Raw genomic sequence first — 20,618 nt, forward strand, 5'->3', positions numbered from 1 at the left:
AAAGCGGGTAGGTGGAGGGGCATCCTTCGGACTTAAAGTCTGAAAGACTTTTCTTTGAAAAGGCAGCACTGGCGTGGAGGGGAACGCCTGGGGGCAGCGAGTCCTGGGAGCGCGGGGATGAGGTGGTGATCAGCATGGTCCATGTGGCCAGGCTTTGGAGGAAAATGTGGTTACAAGGCAGTTCTGCACTTTTTTTAAGAGATGAAGTTTTTCTCTGTCACCCAGGCTGGAGTGCAGTGGCATGATCATAGCTCACTGTAACCTCAAACTCCTGGGCTCAAGCCATCCTCCTGCCTCAGCCTACCAAGTAGCTATGACTACAGGTGTGTGCCACCCACCTAATTTTAAAATTTATTGTAGAGACATGGTCTTACTGTGTTGCTCAGGCTGGTCTTGAGCTCCTGGCCTCAAGCAATCCTCCCACTTCAGCCTCCCAAAGTATTACAGGCGTGGGCCACCATGCCCAGTCTAGTTTTGCACTTTTATCTGTATCTTATTTGATAATAAAAAGGTTTTAAAATATCCCTGCATTTTTTCTTCCTCATTCCCTTTTCCACATCTCATCCTCCATCCACAACACAGGCCCCCTGTGGGACACAGCCAGGCCAAAGCCTCTCACGCCCGCAGCCCACCCCAGGTTGTCTGAAGCAGGCATGAGTGTCGGGAGGGTTCAGGGAAGGCTGTTCACATGGGCCATGGTCCTTGCAGAAGGCTGAGAGGAGACAGCAGCAGCCAAAGAAAATGAGCAAATCTGTCTTCTGTGTCTACAGCGGAGGCCGCCATGTGGAGAGAGCAGGCAGGCCCACTGCTGCTGAGAACAGGGCAGGCACGGGCAGCTCCTGTTCTGCCTTTCCCAGCTTCGGAGACGCAGGCTCAGCTGCTCCGAAGCACCTGCCAGCACCACACAGTACAGTTTCAGAGGACAGCAGTCTCCTTCCCGTGAAGCTCCCATGTGCTGGAATGGCATGGACTTGCTGATCAACAGAAGGAAATGGTCTGAAGTCTGACCAGCACAAGGAAGGAGGCTGGCTGGCTCAGAGGGGCCCACCTTGCGTGGAATGAAAACGCCAAAGGCTCATGAGCAACATTAGGCTAGAGGGGTCTTTCTTGTTCAAAGCATCCAACTCTGACTTCGGAGGCATTCCCAGCCGGCAGCAGTGTGTCCAGCCTGCCTCTTCCCAGGCTGGTCTGACATGCAGCTTAGGCTTTCATCCCAAGTTGGGTACTGACCCCTCCCTCTCGGGCAGCACCTCCCTTTAAAAAAAAATTTTTTTTTCTTCCAAAGACAGAGTCTTGCTCTTGTTGTCCAGGCTGGAGTGCAGTGGCGCGATCTAGGCTCACTGCAACCTCCTTCTCCCAGGTTCAAGCGACTCTCCTGCCTCAGCCTCCTGAGTAGCTGGGATTATAGGCGTCTGCCACCATGCCCGGCTAATTTCTGTATTTTTAGTAGAGACAGGGTTTCACCATGTTGGCCAGGCTGGTCTCGAACTCCTGACCTCAAGTGATCTGCCTGCCTTGGCCTCCCAAAGTGCTGGGATTACAGGTGTGAGCCACCGCACCCAGCCAAGCACCCCTATCTCTAGAGGATCTGGCCCCCCAGCCCAGTTACTGCAGGGCAGCTTTCCTCACCTGGTGACAGGCTGTGCGCAGCAGCCCCAGGACCTCACCCTGAGCTGAGTCTTCAGGAGCCGCCCTGGTGGCACAACTCAGACACCCCTGAGGCCTAGCAGTCAACTCCTGATTCAGACATGATCCAGTCCAGCCTGGGCTTGGCTATAACCAGCTCAAACTTGCTTGACCTCCACTTTTCAGGAGACTTGGGGACGACAGCCCTCATCGGCGTCTTTCATGGGGTTACTCTGCTTGAGTCTAAGTCGCCAGCCAGAAACGTGGTGCCCAGGGTGCCCTGCCTCAGGACATGTCCACACCCACGTCACAAGCACCTGAGGAGTCTGGCCGGGGCACTGTGGTCCAAAAGGTCCTGCCGCCTCCGCATCTGACTGTCCCTACGGCATGCTGGTGACACCCCCCTGCCCTTCGCTTCTGTCCTCCCTGGCTTCTCTGGGGCACTTGGGGCTATGTACAACCTGGCACGATCCAGAAAGGGTGCAAACAAAATGCCTACATCCAGGCACACGACCAAGTCAGCGAGAGCTAGCCCTGGTAAGCAAACATAGCCCATTACAGGTTCAGAACGTGCACCGGGTTCCCCAAAACTGTCTTCAACCACATGACTCAACAGCTCTATGGGATAGGAACTGTCAGTGTTTTTGCAACTGCAACATTAAACCAAGTGCTGTGGGCTTTTCAAGTACTATTCACAACACTAAAGGAAAGTTTCTTCAAAGGGCTCTCTGGCTAATCTTCAAAGCCGCGGTTAGGCAAAATGACAGTGTGACAGCTTCAAAGCCACTGACTCATGACACAGCCCTGATGTTGTACCGGCTAGGTTCAGATTTCAGAAATCAGGGCACTTGCATCCATTGCCTTTTCCAGGAAAGGGAAGAAAACACTCAGTTGATAAACCTTAGTACTCAGATAATAATTAAATAAGAGACCAAAAGTAGGCTATCACCCAAAGCAAACATCCTTAACTGACCCTAACGTGTATGGATTCAACTTTGATTATTCAACAAAATCATGACCGACTGCTGTGGCCTGGAGTAACCAAAGGACTGTTTTCTCTACACAAAGTCAGGAGCGCATACCAACCTTTATTTGCACTTGGGTTCCAGTTCAAAGCCACCTTAGACAGTGTGGCAAAGTGGGAAAAAGCACAGATCCTGGGACCAAGGTTCAGATTCCATCTCAAGCGAGCATATGAACTGTGTGACAACAGGCAGACAATACCTCTGTGTCTATGAGAAAGCGGGGAGAGCAACACCCCAGCTTCTAGCAGCTCTACAGCTGCCTGGACCTGCAGGCCCTCCTAGGCCCACTTCCTCCCCAGCACAGTGTGTGTTCCCGGGCGTGTGTGGCTCTGGGTCCAGCTCTGTTCAGGGTGGGGCTCCAGGTGAATTACTGAACCTCTGAGGAGCACCCCCAACCCCAAACTTTCACCAAAAGCAATAAAGAGGAACTCTAGAACTGGAGCCAGGACTAAGTGAGAAAAACTGCTTATAAGTGCTTAATAAATACTAGTTATTTACAACTTTTGCTCAAGCCGAGGGCAGAGGCCTTTGTACGCAGCTGCCGAACTCTGACTCTAGTTCTGCGGAAGAAAAGGATGCGGTATTTGCTTTTGCCATGATCCCTTTCCATTTGATTGGCAGGTTAAATAACATGGTTTTTGAAGTCACATACTTAATATTCTTCCTAAAAACCACCCAAACACTAGATGTGTGTGTGCACACACACAGAAACCACGAGGTAGTTTAAATCACCATTAAAAATCAACGCTTTCTCTGATTCTGTGTCACAGAGTGGTGGCCAGTGGCTACACAATAGCGATTTTTAAATGATTGGTTAAGTGAAAACCAGAACTCAAAATATTCCAGGAGAGAAGATAACATTTACAAGTAAACAGTAAGTGCAATTGTATTTTAATTTCTTGGTCTCTGAAAACTCAGCTGTGACTGCTTTCCATTAACAGTTCCAGCTCTATGTGTTTCCTCTAACGCTAAAGGCACAGACCCTGGGAATCTACTGCTTCCTAAGAGTCTCCATGGAGTCTATTTTACAACCTCCTTTCCCTCCATGCTTCCGCGGAGGAGTCTATACTATCTCTATATACACATTTTAAACATTATTCCTGTTCTTCATTTGAAATTCCTTCAATAAAAACACAGTCACCATTCTTCATCTTCTTGGGAAATGGCCTGCTCTCGAGCCTCTGGAGAAGCACCTCTAACAGCCCAGCCCGAAAAAGTGCAACAAATTTACACGACACGGGAAAAGCAACATCTATTGTTCTTAGAGTCTGACTCCTTGGCCCAGCCGGAAAAGTCTCCCCACAGGTGTGCAGTGCAGCTCCGCGGTGCTGGGAAACAGGGCTCTTTCAAGACAGCGCAGGGAAATCTTCCGGGTCATCCGGGTTGGGGGCAACATCTTGCATCTAAAGAAGAAAAGAAATACTTTGAAATCCACTGCCCCTTCATCCATTCCCAATATCCCAATGGGATAACAAGGGCCTGGCACCAACGCTGAGGGGCCTGCATTAGAGGCAGGACCCACAGTGGGAAGGGGAGAGTCACAGGTCACTGCTAACCCAGGAAAGTACAGCTCCCCTCCCACACAGGCCTCCAGCCTCCTCGAAAAAGGAGCTGCCTCCCTTCCTACGTCCTGCAAGCTCTTACTGGGGGGTTCTGCATGGGCACGTCCTTCATCGAGTAAATAGAATGGTTACTGCGTGCCGGGCACTGGAGGAGCACAGACAGTGCCTATCCTCGGGGAGCTCACGGTGCTGGAGAAACTGACCATCGAATCAGGAGCTTCACTAACACGTCCTGGGAAGGAGGGGCCACAGGAGGGCCATCCAGTGCAATTTGGTGGCACAGTGGACACCAAGGTCAGGCAAGGTTTTGTGGGAAGAGAAGGTTCTCCCTGGGATGAACCTCAATGGATGAGCAAAGGGAACAAGGACTTGGATTGGGAAACAGTGTGACCTGATGGGGGCGGGCCCTAAGGGCGGTTCTGAGGTGGGGGGATGCACAGGTTGTGGAGGTGGGGACAGATGCCAGTGAAGAGGTGGGTGGCACTGGATCTCAGAGTGGTTTCCCAACACACTCCCTGGAGTGCTCCGCTATAGGAAAGGAGTGAGGGTGTGTTTCCTATCTCAGAATAGACCCTATTTCCAACCTGGCCCCAAATATACCCCTACACCCCCCACCCAAAAAATTGTGTTTTTGCTCCTGCTTAAGCAAAAACAAACCATAGACACTGCTTCCAGGGGCTGCTCCCTAGAGCGAGGGAACCGGGCAGCAGGAGGAGCATTGCCAAGACCAGCCACAGAGAAGGGGTCTGTGCCATGGGGCCTTGGGGCTGATTTCCAATGAATAAGTGTCCATACCACATTAGGAAGCACCTACTACATGCCAGGCACTGCGTGGCACTGCGTAAACCGATAATGAGCAAAAGCAGCTGCTGACCGATAGCCACACCAGTGGGAATACAGCCGCACACGGAGATCAGGCTTCAATGAAAAGAAACTCCTTTGCTCCGAGACCTTGATCGGTCTAGGAGATGTGATCAAAGAAACCTGTGAGGAAGTGAGGCTGGAAGGATGAATGGAGGCCAGCAGGCAGAGGCCAGGGGTAAGGAGCGTGCTGTGTTGAGAGCTAGAATCAGGCAGCCTTGGCTGAGGACGGTGTGAGGCAGGTGAGCCGGGGAGGGGTTGAGGAAGGTCCCCTCACAAAGGGCTTGAGATCTTAGGGAGGATTCTGTCCACTCTGACAGCATCACCTGAGCCCAAGGCACACAATCAGGCCACAGTAAGCAAAACGCCAGGTGCTCCAGTTCAATCCCAAGCCTGGGGATCTTGTCTAATGCGGATGACAGTGAGTTTCTCTCTGATCCTGGGAGTGCCTTCACAGCAGACCCTGGAAGCCAGGGCTACAGAATGGTCTCTAGGCAAGATGTCCATGATGCTACAACACTGTCCAAATGCCCCAACATCAGTCCCACACTAGCTACAGAAAGAAGTGACTGCAGAAACTGATGACCCTCTGAAATTAGACCATCCTGGGCCCAGGGCACTGTCCTTATTAACTTCTTTCACCAAACCATCCGGGATTTATAATACAGACACCTACCACCACTTCTGCTCTGGGTCCATAGTTCTCTGCCCTCCTGATCCTTCCCCGGCCTCCCCGGGTGCCTCCTCTGGCTCCACGCCCAGGACGAGGGAGGTTACCAAAATTAATCTCCAGCTGGGATGTGATGTCATTGGCGGGTTTCCGGAAAACATGGGAATCGTCCTCATAGTCATCTTTTACCATCTGAAACACAATTACAGCATCAAACACGCACAAGTCCACAGCCATCCCCACACTCATCTGGCTTAGTGGCTGCAGTGTGCTACACAGGAGCTAAAACACACCATCAGGGGCTAGTCAGAGCCATTCTCTGGATGTGTCTCTGGCCCTGGGCTGCAGAGCTGGACAAAGGAAGACAGCACTGCTGTTCTGATTCTAAGACAGTGAGTTCTGTATGTTCTACAGTCCCACATTCTTGCAACTACAATCTTAATCCAAACATCTTTGAACTTATTATGATTTCAAGTGGGACCAAATTTCTATCAGCTGAGCAGGTTAAGATATAAGATTTGGCATGACTAATAATAGCAAACAATATACATGTTTTATATCTAAGTGTATTTTGCTGAGATAAAAAAGTTTTCATTTCTGCTTATTTTCTGTCTTATCTGTTCACAAATGCTTTGATAAATAAGGAAATATCCCCTTCCCAGAACAGAACTTAACAGAGAAATTCCTTTCAGCATGGGTGCTGATTATAATACCATGTGCTAAAAATCACATGATTTATAATAAACAATTCTGACTCAAAATATAGAGAAACTTTATAAAAACAAGAGTATGGTTACCTGAGTGTTCTACCAACACTGCACAAAGAAGTCAAGCTGCTTTTTAAGAACTGCTTTCATTAAAATTCTATCTCTTGTGACAGCTATATTAAATAAATTAATTAAATCTGATCCAAATTTGATTTGGCTTCAACTCATAATAATGGGTATCACACACACACACACAAAACCCCCACTTTAAGTAAAGTAAAAACCTACAGAAAGGAAGATATGTCAGTGATTTCAGATGAGAATCTCCAAAGTGCTACAACATTAAACATTCCTACAACCAGGAAATGGAGCAAAGTTTCCACGAGCATATCAACACCTTTAGGCCATATGCTCACGACAGCCTTCATGTTTAACATTTGTGTCCCCTTTGAGGTCTCAGGTTAAAATAAAGCAGAGGCTTTAGGTAGTTGGATGCTTAATGCTAAAAAGGTGAAGAAAAACAGTCCAGGAGCACTGGCATTCTGTAAAAAGATACACACAAAAAATAGTAACAGGCAAAATACTCAACCCTTGCCTTGTTTGGCACTCAGCAGGGAAGCGCTGGTAAGGTCTCCCTGGGGGCCCTGCTCTGAGTCGCCTCCCACTGCAGGAAGGGGCAGGAAGGGCCTCGGGGCAGTGGAGCAGGGAGTGGACACAGTCTAAGGCTTGGGCTCCACTTGCAGCTCCAGCTGGCCCTGGCCCAAGTGCTTTCACCGCCCAGTGCCTTACGCGAGGTTGTTACTAGGTCTGAACTTTACTAGGTATTCTAGTGCTTCTGCCTCTTCAGGTGTCCAGAACAAAGTAAACTGATGAACCCAAGATCTGGCTTCTGTTGCTTTAAGAACAATTCCTAGCTAAAATCTTCAATCCTCCAAGATTAACAAGGACCAAGATGTGTGCTTCACTGAGACCAGGCTCGATGACTCAGCTAACCCACTTGCTTCAAATATTCTGGGAGACCTCTGGAGCCCGGGAGGACAAATCTGGTGTGGATTAAGAAAGAGCAGCTTCTATTTTTACCTAACATGTCAGCTGCATATTTCAATCCTGACAGCACATTTGTTTTAGAGAAATTTTTATTTACAATGCCTAGAACAAAAAAGAACAAAGGAAGAGGACAGGTTAAGAACCAACCCAGCTTGCTAATGGAGTTAGAAAACACCTCCCAGAGATTGCCAGGGAAATAAAGCTCCGGCCGCCTATGTCTACAAAAAGCCATTTCTTGTGGAACAGCTCAAAACTCAGTAAGGCCTCCTACAGCTTGGACTGACCAAAACAAGAGGATGGGAGAGAATCCTGTATCTTTTTTTTCGTTTTGTTTGGAGACGAAGTCTCACTTTGTTGCCCAGGCTGGAGTGCAATGGCGTGATCTCGGCTTGCTGCAACCTCTGCTTCCCGGGTTCAAGCGATTCTCCTGCCTCAGCCTCCCGAGTAGCTGGGACTACAGGCACCCGCCACCCGCCTGGCTAGTTTTTGTATTTTTAGTAGAGACAGGGTTTCACTATGTTGGCTAGGCTGGTCTCGAACTCCTGACCTCAGGTGATCCACCTGCCTTGGCCTCCCAAGAACCCTGTATCTTAAATGACACCTAATCAAAGTACTCACTCAGAAAATGAAACTAACCAAAGTGTAAATGACAACTCTACAATAGCATAACATTCCTGAGATTCCACATGAAAATCAATAACTAATACCCCACAGAGAGGAAGAACCTGCTACCTGCTCACTCCCACCTCGACATAGCGACTGGTATCAAGCTGTAGATGGAATGACACAGATTCTAAATCCCATAATGGGAATGCTTCAGTGGACCTAGCCTTAAGTTCAGTAACAAGTTGGGGACTTGATGACCCCATGGCATCCCTATCAACATATGCTGCTAGATGTTTCCCCAAAACCTCTCCCTGCAAAACTGAAGCTTCTGAGAAGAGCTGGACGTAAGCCGTGAGCAATAAGGCCTCACAACACGGAGGAGCTCCCTGAGCACCCCTGCAGCACGCTGGCTGCTGTGGCAGTGCCTGACCGAGCAGCCAAGCGTTCGGGGACTCATCTCCCGCCACGTCTGCAGTTAGGCAGGGGGCGCAAAGCTGCTGAACCAACATGGGAAAGGTGTCAGAAGCACATGGAACCTCAACCACAGTTTAAAAAGTCATCAACTACTCGGCCAGGTGCAGTGGCTCACGCCTGTAATCCCAGCACTTTAGAAGGCTGAGGCTGGTGGATCACCTGAGGTCGGGAGTTCAAGACCAGCCTGACCAACATGGAAAAGCCCCGTCTCTACTAAAAATACAAAATTAGCCAGGGTGGTGGCGCATGCCTGTAATCCCAGCTACTTGGGAGGCTGAGGCACGAGAATCACTTGAACCCGGGAGGCGGAGGTTGCGGTGAGCCAAGATCGCGCCACTGCACTCCAGCCTGGGCAACAAGAGCGAAACTCCATCTCAAAAAAAAAAAAAAAGTCATCAACTACTCAGTGAAATGCTCTTATCAAGAATCAGAGTTGAAAGTAACCTACTCAGGGAATACAGAGTGTAGTTCTCCTTTGAATAACTCTGAATTGTACAAGACACAATCTGTAACTCTCCCTTGAGAAAAATGAAATACAGTTAATACACAGTATGTGTACAGTCCCCACATGGTCCCAGGGTGAGCAGAAGATGCACTGTCACTCTAACTGCTCAGTGCATCTGTCAATACCTCAAGTTTCAATTCCTTTTCTTAATGAACAATACAGTAAAATTAGGCATGCATCATCTCTGATTAGAAACAAAGAGTGCCAACTACTAATGTTCCATTTTCAAGACAGAAGTGGAAAGGTACATTTCACTTCCAGTAAGGTAAAAGTAAAGATTACCTCTACATACGAAATGCAATGCTTACATCATCTCTGTATTTTGACTTGTGAATCACCACGGCTTTGGAAGGAACAGTGGATTCTGGTTTCCGGATGTTAAACTCAGGCTTTGGTCTGGTCTGTTCTTGAAGATTTTTCCACTCATCTAAAGTCATCTCTTGAACTTGGGTTTCTTCTTCTACCTCCAACTCAGGAACTCTATAAAGAGATATATAATCATAAAGAATAGTTTTTGATGGTACTAAAATGTCTACTTTATAAAGAAAAAGTTATAACCATTAATTCAACATATTTTTGTGGTACTGCATTTCAAATGCAAATAAGGTAAGGAAATCTTTGACTCACAAGCTTCCATATTTCATTTTCAACATTTTATGTCATCACTGCCAACAGAAGATACTTCCTATCTGTGTTCAAATCAATCTTTGAAAAATGGGAACATCACCATCCTGATGACATTAACATCACACTTCACCACTGGCACTCCCTTCCAGACAGCATGACAGACAAAATGAGGTAATTATGGACAATGGGTTGAAATAAAATACAGGAAACCATAAACAAGTTTTAAAGCAGTGGCTCATGAATGCATACTTTTGCAAATATCCTCTTTAATTAGTTTTAAAAAGAAAACAAAAGACAGAAATATAGATTGAGAGCAAAGAATTCAGAGTCCAGAAATAAACCCTCACATTTACGGTCAACTGATTTTTTTTTTCCAACCATGGTGCCAAAGACAATTCAATGGAGAATGAAAAGTATTTTCAACAAATGGTGCTTGGACAACTGGATATCCACACACACCAAAAGAAAGAATGAAGTTAGACCTACCTCACACCATAAATACAAGAGCTAAAATACAAAACTCTTAGCAGAAAACCTAGGCAGAAACTTTCTTAACCCTGGACTGGGCAATGGTTTCTTCCACATGACACCAAAAAAACAAGCAACAAAAGTACATACATTGAACATCATCAGATACTTTTATACTACAAAGGACACCATCAAGAAAGTAAAAAGTCCACAAAATGGGATAAAATATTTACAAATAATATATCTCACAAGGGACTTGTATCTAGAATACATAAAGAATTCTTTATGAACAGCCAAGCGTGGTGGCTCATGCCGATAGTCCTAGCTACTCAGGGGGCTGAGGTGGGAGGATCGCTTGAGGCCAGGCATCCGAGGCTGCAGTGAGCTATGATCACACGTGTGAATGGCCACTGTGTTCCACCTTGGGCAACAGAGTGAGACACTGTCTCTTTTTTTTTAAAAAAAAAAAAAAAAGAAAGAAAGAATGCTTTATGAATTCTAGATACAAGTTCTCTTTAGTTGAGACAAATGACCACCCTCCCCCGAAAAAAGGCAAGGATCTGAGTAAACATTTTTCCAGAGAAGATATACAAATGGGCAGTAAGATGTTGCACATCATTAGCTATTAGAGAAAGACAAGTCAAAACCACAGAGCTGCACCAGTCCACGCCCAGTGGGATGGTTAGAACCAAAAAGACATTTGACAAGCGTTGGGGAGGATGTGGAGAAACTGGAACCCACATACACTGCCAGTGGGAATGTGAAATGGTGTAGCCTCTTTGGAAAGCAGTCTGGCGGTTCCTCAAAAATCTAAGCTGAGTTAGCCTCTGACCCAGAAATTTCACTCCTGGGTTTATACCCAAGAGAAATGAAAACACACATCCACATGAAAACTGAAACCCAAGTGTTCACTGCAGTGCTATTCATAATAGCCAAAAAGTGGACACAACCTAAATGTCTATTAACTAATGAGTGGATAAACCAAATATGGCACATTTTTTGGAATATTATCTGGCAATAAAAAGAAACAAAGTATTAATACACATTACGACATGAACAAACCTTGAAAAAATGATGCAAGTGAAATAAACCAGGCAGAAAAGACTTCTGTGTATGATTCCATTTACATGAAATATTCAGAGGAGCCAGATTCACACAGACAGGAGGCAGGTCAGTGGTGGCCAGGGCTGCAGGGAGGGAGGATAGGGAGTGACTGCTGAATGGGCATGGGGTTTCCTTTTGGGATGATAACAACCTTCTGGAGCCAGATCATGGTGATGGTTGCATAACACTCTGAATGTACTAAATGCCACTGAATTGTACACTTTAAAAGGATTAAAATTGTAGATTTGAAAATCATCACAAAAATACACACAAAAAAAGAAAAACAGAAATGAAGACTGGCACATGCTACAACATGAATGAAGCTGAAAACTTGATGCTAATAGTTAAAATAAGCCAGGTGCAAAAGGAACATTGAACGATTCCACTTAGATGAGGCACCTACAATAGGCAAATTCATAAGCACGAGTAAAATAGAGATTACTACATGCTGAGGAGAAGGGGAGTTAGTGTTAAATGGATATAGAGTTTCTGTTTGTGATGAAAAAGTTCTACAAGGCCAGGCACAGTGGCTCAAGCCTGTAATCCTAGCACTTTGGGAGGCTGAGGCAGGCGGATCATGAGGTCAGGAGTTCGAGACCAGCCTGGCCAATACGGTGAAACCCCGTCTCTACTAAAAAATACCAAAAAAATTAACCGGGTGTGGTGGAATGTGCCTGTAGTCCCAGCTACTCAGGAGGCTGAGGCAGGAGAATCGCTTGAACCCGGGAGGTGGAGGTTGCAGTGAGCCAAGATCGTACCACTGCACTCCAGCCTGGACAACAGAGTGAGATTCCATCTCAAAAAAAAAAAAAAAAAAAAAAGTTCTAGAGATGGATGGTGGTGATGGTTACACACAATGTGAACGTTACTGAAGCCACTAAATTATATATATTAAAATGGTAAAAATGGCAATTTTTATGTTATTTTTACTGCAATTTTAAAAAATTAATAATGTAACATACCCCAAACCATCCATCCATGCATTCAGTCGTTTACTCATTTATTTGTTTGATACAGGCTGGGTTTCACTCTGTTGGCCAGGCTGGAGTACAGTGGCATGATGATGGCTCACCATACCTTCAACCTCCTGAGCCCAAGGATCCTCCCACCTCAGCTTCCTGAGAGTAGCTGGGACTACAGGTACGAGCCATCAGGCCCAGCTAATTTTTACAACCGTTTTGTAGAGACGGGGTCTCTCCATGTAGCCCATGCTGGTCTTGAACTCCTGGCCTCAAGCTATCCTCCTGCCTCTGCCTCCCAAAGTGTTGGGATTACAAATCTGAACCACCACATCTGGCCTATATACTTAGAGATTTGAGTGCTATAGTACGAGAATTATATCTCAAAAGTGTTTAAGGGGAAAAAACAGGCCGGGCGCGGTGGCTCACACCTATAATCCCAGCACTTTGGGAGGCCGAGGCAGGTGGATCATGAGGTCAGGTGTTCAAGACCAGCCTGACCAACATGGTGAAACCCCGTCTCTACTAAAAATACAAAAATTAGCTGGGTGTGGTGGCACACGCCTGTAATCCCTGTAATCCCAGCTACTCAGGAGGCTGAAGCAGGAGAATTGCTTGAACCCGGGAGGCGGAGGTTGCAGTGAGCCAAGATGGCACCACTGCACTCCAGCCTGGGCGACAGAACGAGACTCTTTCTCCAAAACAAAACAAAACAGTAGGTGGGGAGTGGGGAATCAAATCTGTATCTTCACTGAAGAGCTGATGTAATTTAAGGTTCTATTATAGAAATACACAGATCAATGTTATGAAAAATATAAGCAAAATCAGTAGAGAAACCTAACCACAGAGCATCCAAAATAGACAAATTTGCAGTGACTCTACAATACCAAGCTGATGGTAGAAAAAACATCAAAGCAAAGATAACATGAAGGAATATGAAGGAACTTTCTGGCGTGATTGGTAATGTTCTGTATATTGACAGGAGTTTGGATTCCACAAGTACATGCATTTGTCAAAACAGTGAATGTACACTTAAGATTTATACATTTCACAGTATATACATTTTATATCAGAAGAAAAAATTGTAAACAAATATTAATTCTATTTAGTGATATGCATGTTGAACTATTTAGGGGGAAGTGTACAGATGTCTACAATTTATTATGAAATGTGTCAAAAAACATGGATTAATGAGTACTTATGTAAAATGAATATATAAGATATAAATGGTAGCATTTAGGTAGTGGTAAGTATAGATGTTCGCTATAAAATTCTTTAAACTTTGCTGTGTTTTGAAATTTTCACAATAAAATGCTGGAAAAATACCAATATCAAAATATAGATCTCAAATATATATTGGCAAAAATATTAAAAGATACTAAGACATTGGAACAGCAAATTAATGGAAACAACCCAAACCTATCTAGAAAAGAACTTGGTGAAAAAACTATAGTATAGCAGCTAAAAAAGGAATGAGGACTATCTGTATATACTGCTATGGAGCACCTTCCAGAGTGAATGAGAAAAAAGCAAGGAGGGGTGTACAGTACCTTGGAGAGCCACACAAATATATATGCATAGCACCCATAGAGATAGATAGTTTTTTTGTTTTGTTTTGTTTTGAGACAGGGTCTCACTCTGTCACCCAGGCTGGAGTGTGGTGGTATGATCTCTGCTCACTGCAACCTCCATCTCCTGGGCTCAAGGGATCCTCTCACTTCAGCCTCCAGAGTAGCTGGGACTACAGGCATGCACCACCATACCCAGCTAATTTTTGTATTTTTTGTAGAGACTGGGTGGGGGAGGGTCTCACTTGTTGCCTAGGCTGGTCTCAAACTCCTAGGCTCAAGCAATCCACCCACCTTGGCCTCCCACAGTGCTGGGATTACAGGCATGAGCCACCGCACCCGGCCAGCATTTTTTTAAAATTGGAATATAAGCCAGGAAAAGAACAGGGATAAAAGCTATTTGAAAATACCATGTTTTGGCTGGGCACGGTGGCTCCTGTCTGTAAACCCAGCACTTTGGGAGGCCAAGGCCAGTTGATCACCTGAGGTCAGGAGATCGACACAGGCCTGGCCAACATGGTGAAATCCCGTCTCTCCTAAAAATACAAAAATTAGCTGGGCATGATGGCAGGCACCTGTAATCCCAGCTACTCGGGAGGCTGAGGCAGGAGAATCGCTTTGAACCCGGGAGGCGGAGGTTGCAGTGAACTGAGATTGCATCACTGCACTCCAGCCTTGGCAAGAGTGAAACTCCATCTCAAAAAGAAAAAAAAAAATCATGTTTTTCAGACTGAACTTTGGAAACATGTAAATATTTTACATAATTATAAAACAGATTTAAATTAAAATTCAATCTCTAAAATTTGAAAGTAAAATGAATCAAAGTAACCTAAATGTTTATGAAACTGGTGATATAACCATCAAGAGAAACTATTTCAAATGATTTTGAAATACAAATTTGATTACTCATCTCCCTCCTCGACATAACTTTTCAGTAACTGTGTTACTGAAGGTAATGTTGGTAATGCTGTGACTGTTTTATGTGCAACAAATGATTAAAAGCACAATGTTACTCAGAACTAGAATTTTCAGTATGTAAGAAAAGGAGAAACAAGCAGTCTAGGTAAAAATCCCGTATCATAACTTCGAATTGGAAATATTGAATGAACTCATATTTTATCTTATAATGTGTATGTGTGTATTTCCCATCTCTGTCCACCCAAATGCCCTGGAAACAATCAAGTCCCTGGTGGCAGTGGTTCTTTATCAAAGCAGCTTTACTAAAGAATACAGATGGGAAATACCACACAAAAAATGCTCATTATTAGTCATTAGGGAAATGCAAATTAAAACCACAATGAAGCTAGACACGGTGGCCCACATCTGTAATTTCAGCACTCCAGGAGGCCGAGGCGGCACTTGAGGCCAAGAGTTGGAGACCAGCCTGGGTACCAAAACGAGACCCCATCTCTACAAAAAGTAAAAAATAAGCTGGACCTCAGGAGGCTGAGGTGGGAGGATCATTTGAGACCAGGAGTTCGAAGTTACAGTAAGCTATGATCACACCACTGTACTCTAGCCTGGGTGACAGAGCAAGATCTTGTCTCTAAAAAAAGAAAAAAAAAACGATGACAACAAAAACCCATAATGAGATATGTACCTATTAAAATGACTGAAAGTTATAAAAACTGACTATAGCAAGTTCTAGCAAGGATGTTGGAAAAGAGTTCAGCAGCTTCTTACAAAGTGAAATATACATATACCATTTGGTCCAACCATTCCACTCCTAGGTATTTACCCAGGAGAAATGAAAGTGTATATCCATATACACACTTGTATATTAAAATGTTCAGGACGGGCACGGTGGCTCACGCCTGTAATCCCAGCACTTTGGGAGGCCGAGGAGGGCGAATCACAAGGTCAGGAGCTCGAGACCAGCCTGGCCAACATGGTGAAACCCCGTCTCTACTAAAAACACAAAAATTAGCTGGGTGTAGTGGCGGGCGCCTGTAATCCCAGCTACTCGGGAGGCTGAGGCAAGAGAATCGCTTGAACCTGGGAGGCGGAGGTTGCAGTGAGCCGAGATTGCACCACTGCACGCCAGCCTGGGTGACAGAGTGAGACTCTGTCTCAAAGAAAAAAAAAATGTTCATAGCAGCTTTATAGCAAAAACTGGAAACCACCCAGTGATCACCACCAGGTAAACAGATAAATGGTGGTCCACCTGTATGACAGACTACTACCCCGCAATGAAAAGGAATGAACAGATACAAATCACACAGTAAGTATGCTCGGAGAAAGAACACAGACCAAAGAAGAATACAAGCTGCATGATTCCATTCATATAAAATTATAGCAACTGCAAACTAATCTGTAGTGACAGAAAGTAGATCATTGGCTGCCGGGGGGAAATGGGGCAAGAGAGAGGGCCTACAAAGGAACGCCAGGAAACTTTGTGGGGCGATGGCTATGCTCATGATTTTGCTCATGGTGATAGTTTCACAAGTGTACAAATATATCAAAGTTTGTAAAACTGTACATGCTAAATATGTGCCATTTATTGGATGTGAATTATATCTCAAAGCTGTTTTAAAAACAGACATGAGACTAACCAATTGACATGTATATTTCAATATTATTTCAAACAAATAAATTATCTTTTTAAAAAGTTTTGAAGACAATCAGGGAAACTGAAGAAGTGTCTTGGAATTAGTGATATCAAGGATATTAAAAAAAATTTAATGGAGTAATGGTATTCCAGTTATGCTATTAAAAAAGAGTAGCAGGTATAACACTGTGAAACATTTATGAGTGGCATATGATACCCTGGGGGAGGCAGAAGTTGGTAGAAATATGCATGAAACAGGAGTGGCCGTGATTTGCTAACAGTTTTAAGCTGAACAACTTACTCACAAGTTCTTTATACTACTTAATTTGTATAATTTTCCATAATATAAAATTTTAATACACAGCTAAAAATAAAGAAATATTAAGGAATCATAAATCTTCTTTAGCCTACTTGTGACAGAATTTTAAAAATCAACAGAACTGAATGCTATAAATTTGGTAATTCTTTCATACTTAAGACGACCTAATACAAGTTTATAAATTCCAGAAAATTTAATTCTAGAAAGAATAGATTTTACATTAAGGCCACAGAAGTAGTTGTTATTAACAGAGTTTGTTTGCTTAAAGGACATCATATCTAAACAAAGAACTAGATCAAAAAAGGACAAGGTATATATGAAATGCAAGCTTGAAACTGTGTATAGACACATAAAGTAAAGCATATAGTGTAATTCAGATTAGTTACAAGTTACAGCCTCCTTCAGCAGTATCAGCTTGAAGCTGTTGACTGGAATGCACCTCATTCAAGAATAGAGGCACGAATGCCCCATATCAGAGGCACGAATGCCCTGCTTATCAGCTGCAGTTTCAACAAGCCACGTTGAAAGCAGCATAGTATCACCAAGGACAGGCTCCTTAACCTTATTCCCTACCCACTAAAAGTTATTAGCAAACACACACTATGACAATCCTGTGACGCATACCCCATTTCCCATTTGATTGGTTCTGAGTACAGTTTTACTGGCAGTTTTAGCAATGACTAAATATTCAACAGGAAGAGATGTATCCTTCGATTCTAGGAAGGACTCATGCAAGTATATTTCTAACAACTGAGAGCCTCATAACTGCTATTGCTTTAACACCCCCATTTTTGAGTAATTCAAAGACCTTCACAATTCTTGGTTTATTATAAAAAACTTTTGGGAGGGAATTTTCCATCAAAATGACTTATGGATATAAGGTGGTCAAATCTATGGTAATGTGAATAATGCTATATACAAATTTGATAGTTATATATTTGTTTCTAAACGTGAAATTATAGAAATCATACTGCTTTAACCACAGTTCCCTTTATTTAGAAATGGATGAGACTAGCTAACACTGTATGCTTACCATGTGCCAGATGTTGTTCAAAATGCTTTATATTATTTCATGATATCAATAGTTAGATATAATTAATATCCCATTTTACGGATAAGAATATCGAGGCAGAGAGAGGTCACATAGTGAGCAAATAAATAGAAGAGGCAAGTTACAATCCTGTCATTGCGTTTCCAAAGCCCATACTCAACCTCTGTGCTCCACTGAGATTCAGGGAATAAGGGGGCAGAGAAAAATACCTAGATGGAAAACAGTCATGATATGCGCAGAAGAAAGATACAAAACATCAATTCAAATGTCCACATTTCCATTCATGCAATACCTTTTCACCTGAATATATGAAAGAGTGCAGGGAATCAAAGAAAGTAGGTTCCAGAAATAAAGCTTTACTATTCGGATATTTAACTGGGACAAATGAATTTAACCTAAAACATAAGAAAATCTTCATTGTTTAAGCAAATACACTAGGAAACCGATTACAATAAAAATAATTTATTGCAGATAGTTTGTATTACTGTTTCCTCACAGTTTCTTTTAATAAAGTATTTTTCAGGAAGGATGGGAGTTGATGCTCCATATTCCTGAGTAGGGAAACGCTCAGAGATCCTGGCAGCTCTTACCTTCCAGGGCCAACATCTTTTGCCCTCTCCTGAGTTACCAGCAGGTGTTCTGAACAGCACTTTTTGCTATTCCTACCACTCACTAGAGGAGTATGAATGCCTATGCATCTGCCTGGTTCAAATTCCGGCTCTGCACATGAGCCAGGTGACCTTAGGCAGGTATTGAACCTCTGTCCCGGTGTGAGAATAGCAGTAGCTCCTCCTTCATGGAGTGGCAAAGAACTGAATGCATTAAGACATGGTAGCATTTACAGCAGTTCTTGGCATACAGCAAATGCTCTAAAAATGTTATTCTTTTTCTTCTTTTTTTTTTTTTTTGTTGTTGTTGAGACGAAGTCTTGCTCTGTCACCCAGGCTGGAGTGCAGTGGCACGATCTCGGCTCACTGCAAGCTCCACCTCCTGGGCTCACACTATTCTCCTGCCTCAGCCTCCTGAATAGCTGGGACTACAGGTGCCCGCTACCATACCCAGCTAATTTTTTGTATTTTCAGTAGAGACTGGGTTTCACTGTGTTAGCCAAGATGGTCTTGATCTCCTGACATTGTGATCCACCCACCTCGGCCTCCCAAAGTGCTGGGATTACAGGTGTGAGCCACCGCGCCTGGCCAATGTTAGAGTTATTCTTAAAACAAAATACAAAGAGTTGTCACAGGTATCGTTGGACACTAGAACAACAAGGAACAGTTAATACTTCTGTAATGAAAAGAGAAGATGGAAGGATGGAAGGGCATTGCACATATAATTATCAGTAAAATATGTCCTATTTGAGGAAAATGGAAGTGCACTTTGGGTTGTGTGTTTGAACATAAGTGAGAGTACATTAGATTCATCTATCAAGACATTCTAGAACTGAGAGGTACACTGAATGTACATTCAGGCTAAATGCCAGAAGCCAGAGTGCAAAATCAACATTCAAACAGGGCTGACACCAGAGAGCATCGCTATCACTCAATGTATTTCTCGGATACCAGCCCAACTTTTAGAGTATCAAAAAATTATAATTGTATTATTAGAAATTTTAGTAATAATGTTAAAATTTGACAAGGCAGTGCAGAAAAAAGAATCTCTCAGCACGGTCACTCAATACCTGCATTGCACTTGCAATTCCAAATAGATGCTCACTTTCCCCCCAGGTCAGCAGAAAAGAGAGAGAAAGATTTTCCAGCTAGCTCTCCTGGGATACTGCAGACAGACAGTCAACAAGCTTTATTTTCTTTCACAGTGACTAAATATTTTTGTCTAATATTATGAATACTAGAGTATCTCAATCAATTCTATAGATTAGAACAATACTATAATTTACTCTCTATTATTCTGCCTTATATTACCTGAATTTGTATAAATGTTTATTGGCTCAAAAAGGATATAACGTTCTCCTGAAGGTATCCAGTTAACTTTCTCAACATTCATATAAACTGTTAATCTAGTTCCTTAGTTAGCTCACTGTCTAAATATTCATATTAACTGTTACTCCTATTTATTTAATGAAACACATTTCTTGTTTTGAATAATACATTGCAATTGTTTTGAATACAGCTTTCACAATCATCAATCACTGTGGCCTTTCACTCTTGAAGTAAGTAACAATAATAAGAGCAGATACTGATAAAGCACTAGCTACATGCCAGGCACCACTCTAGGACACGGACACAAATGCACACACACACACAAAATCTTTACAAGAACCCTATAATGTAGGTACGTTATTATTCCCATTTTACAGATGAAGAAAACTGAGCCACTGAAAAAGAAATTAAATAACTTGCCCAACTAGTAAGTGGCAGAGCTGGGATTTCAACTCATCACACTGGTTCAATGTCTGTGCTCTTAACCACTAGACACCCTGCCTTTTGGCAGCTGAAGGATGAGTAAGAGATAGATAGGCGAAGAGTAAAGGGGGTTTGGGAAAACAAAGAAACAACACTTGTGAAAGCTGTATGGCAAGTGTGAGGGCAGGGGTGGGATAAAAGTACATTTGAGAACATGAAATAAAGGCCTCATGGTGAACCCAGAGAAGGCACAGGAATGTCTGAACTTGAGGGTTTTGCAGGGGCCAGACCACACAGGACTCTGCAGGTCAGAACAGGGGACAGAAAAAGGACAGGAAGACATTGGAGGGTCTTAAGCAAGGGGTGGGGGCATGACAATCAGAATGCGGTGTGAACACCACCTTGGCGTAGGTGAGGATGCAGGGAGCCCTGTGAGGGGCTCCAGCGGTGGTCCAGATAACAATGGCTTAGACGACGCTGGTGAGTGGTGATGCTCGGTATTTAGGGGTACAATCACCAGAGCAGAGGGAA

The 20,618-nt window shown here is 43.8% G+C and overlaps 1 protein-coding gene across 2 annotated transcripts in view; it reads right to left on the reverse strand.

Moving 5' to 3' along the window:
* Positions 1-3,525: 3,525 nt before the first annotated feature.
* Positions 3,526-20,618, reverse strand: part of HABP4 (hyaluronan binding protein 4) — a 40,515-nt gene continuing 23,422 nt past the window's right edge. The window contains exons 6-8 of one of the 2 annotated variants that reach the window (XM_003312189.5): positions 9,392-9,563; positions 5,751-5,936; positions 3,526-4,054 (exon numbers count right to left, since the gene is read on the reverse strand). In XM_003312189.5, the coding sequence (XP_003312237.2) occupies positions 3,998-4,054; positions 5,751-5,936; positions 9,392-9,563 (415 nt within the window). In that variant the 3' untranslated portion in view covers positions 3,526-3,997. Of the gene's footprint in view, positions 4,055-5,750; positions 5,937-9,365; positions 9,564-20,618 lie in introns of those variants that run through there. The other variant, XM_016961251.3, reaches the window with a different exon arrangement.

This window comes from Pan troglodytes, chromosome 11 (assembly GCF_028858775.2).
Source record: "Pan troglodytes isolate AG18354 chromosome 11, NHGRI_mPanTro3-v2.0_pri, whole genome shotgun sequence".
NCBI lineage: Eukaryota > Metazoa > Chordata > Mammalia > Primates > Hominidae > Pan > Pan troglodytes.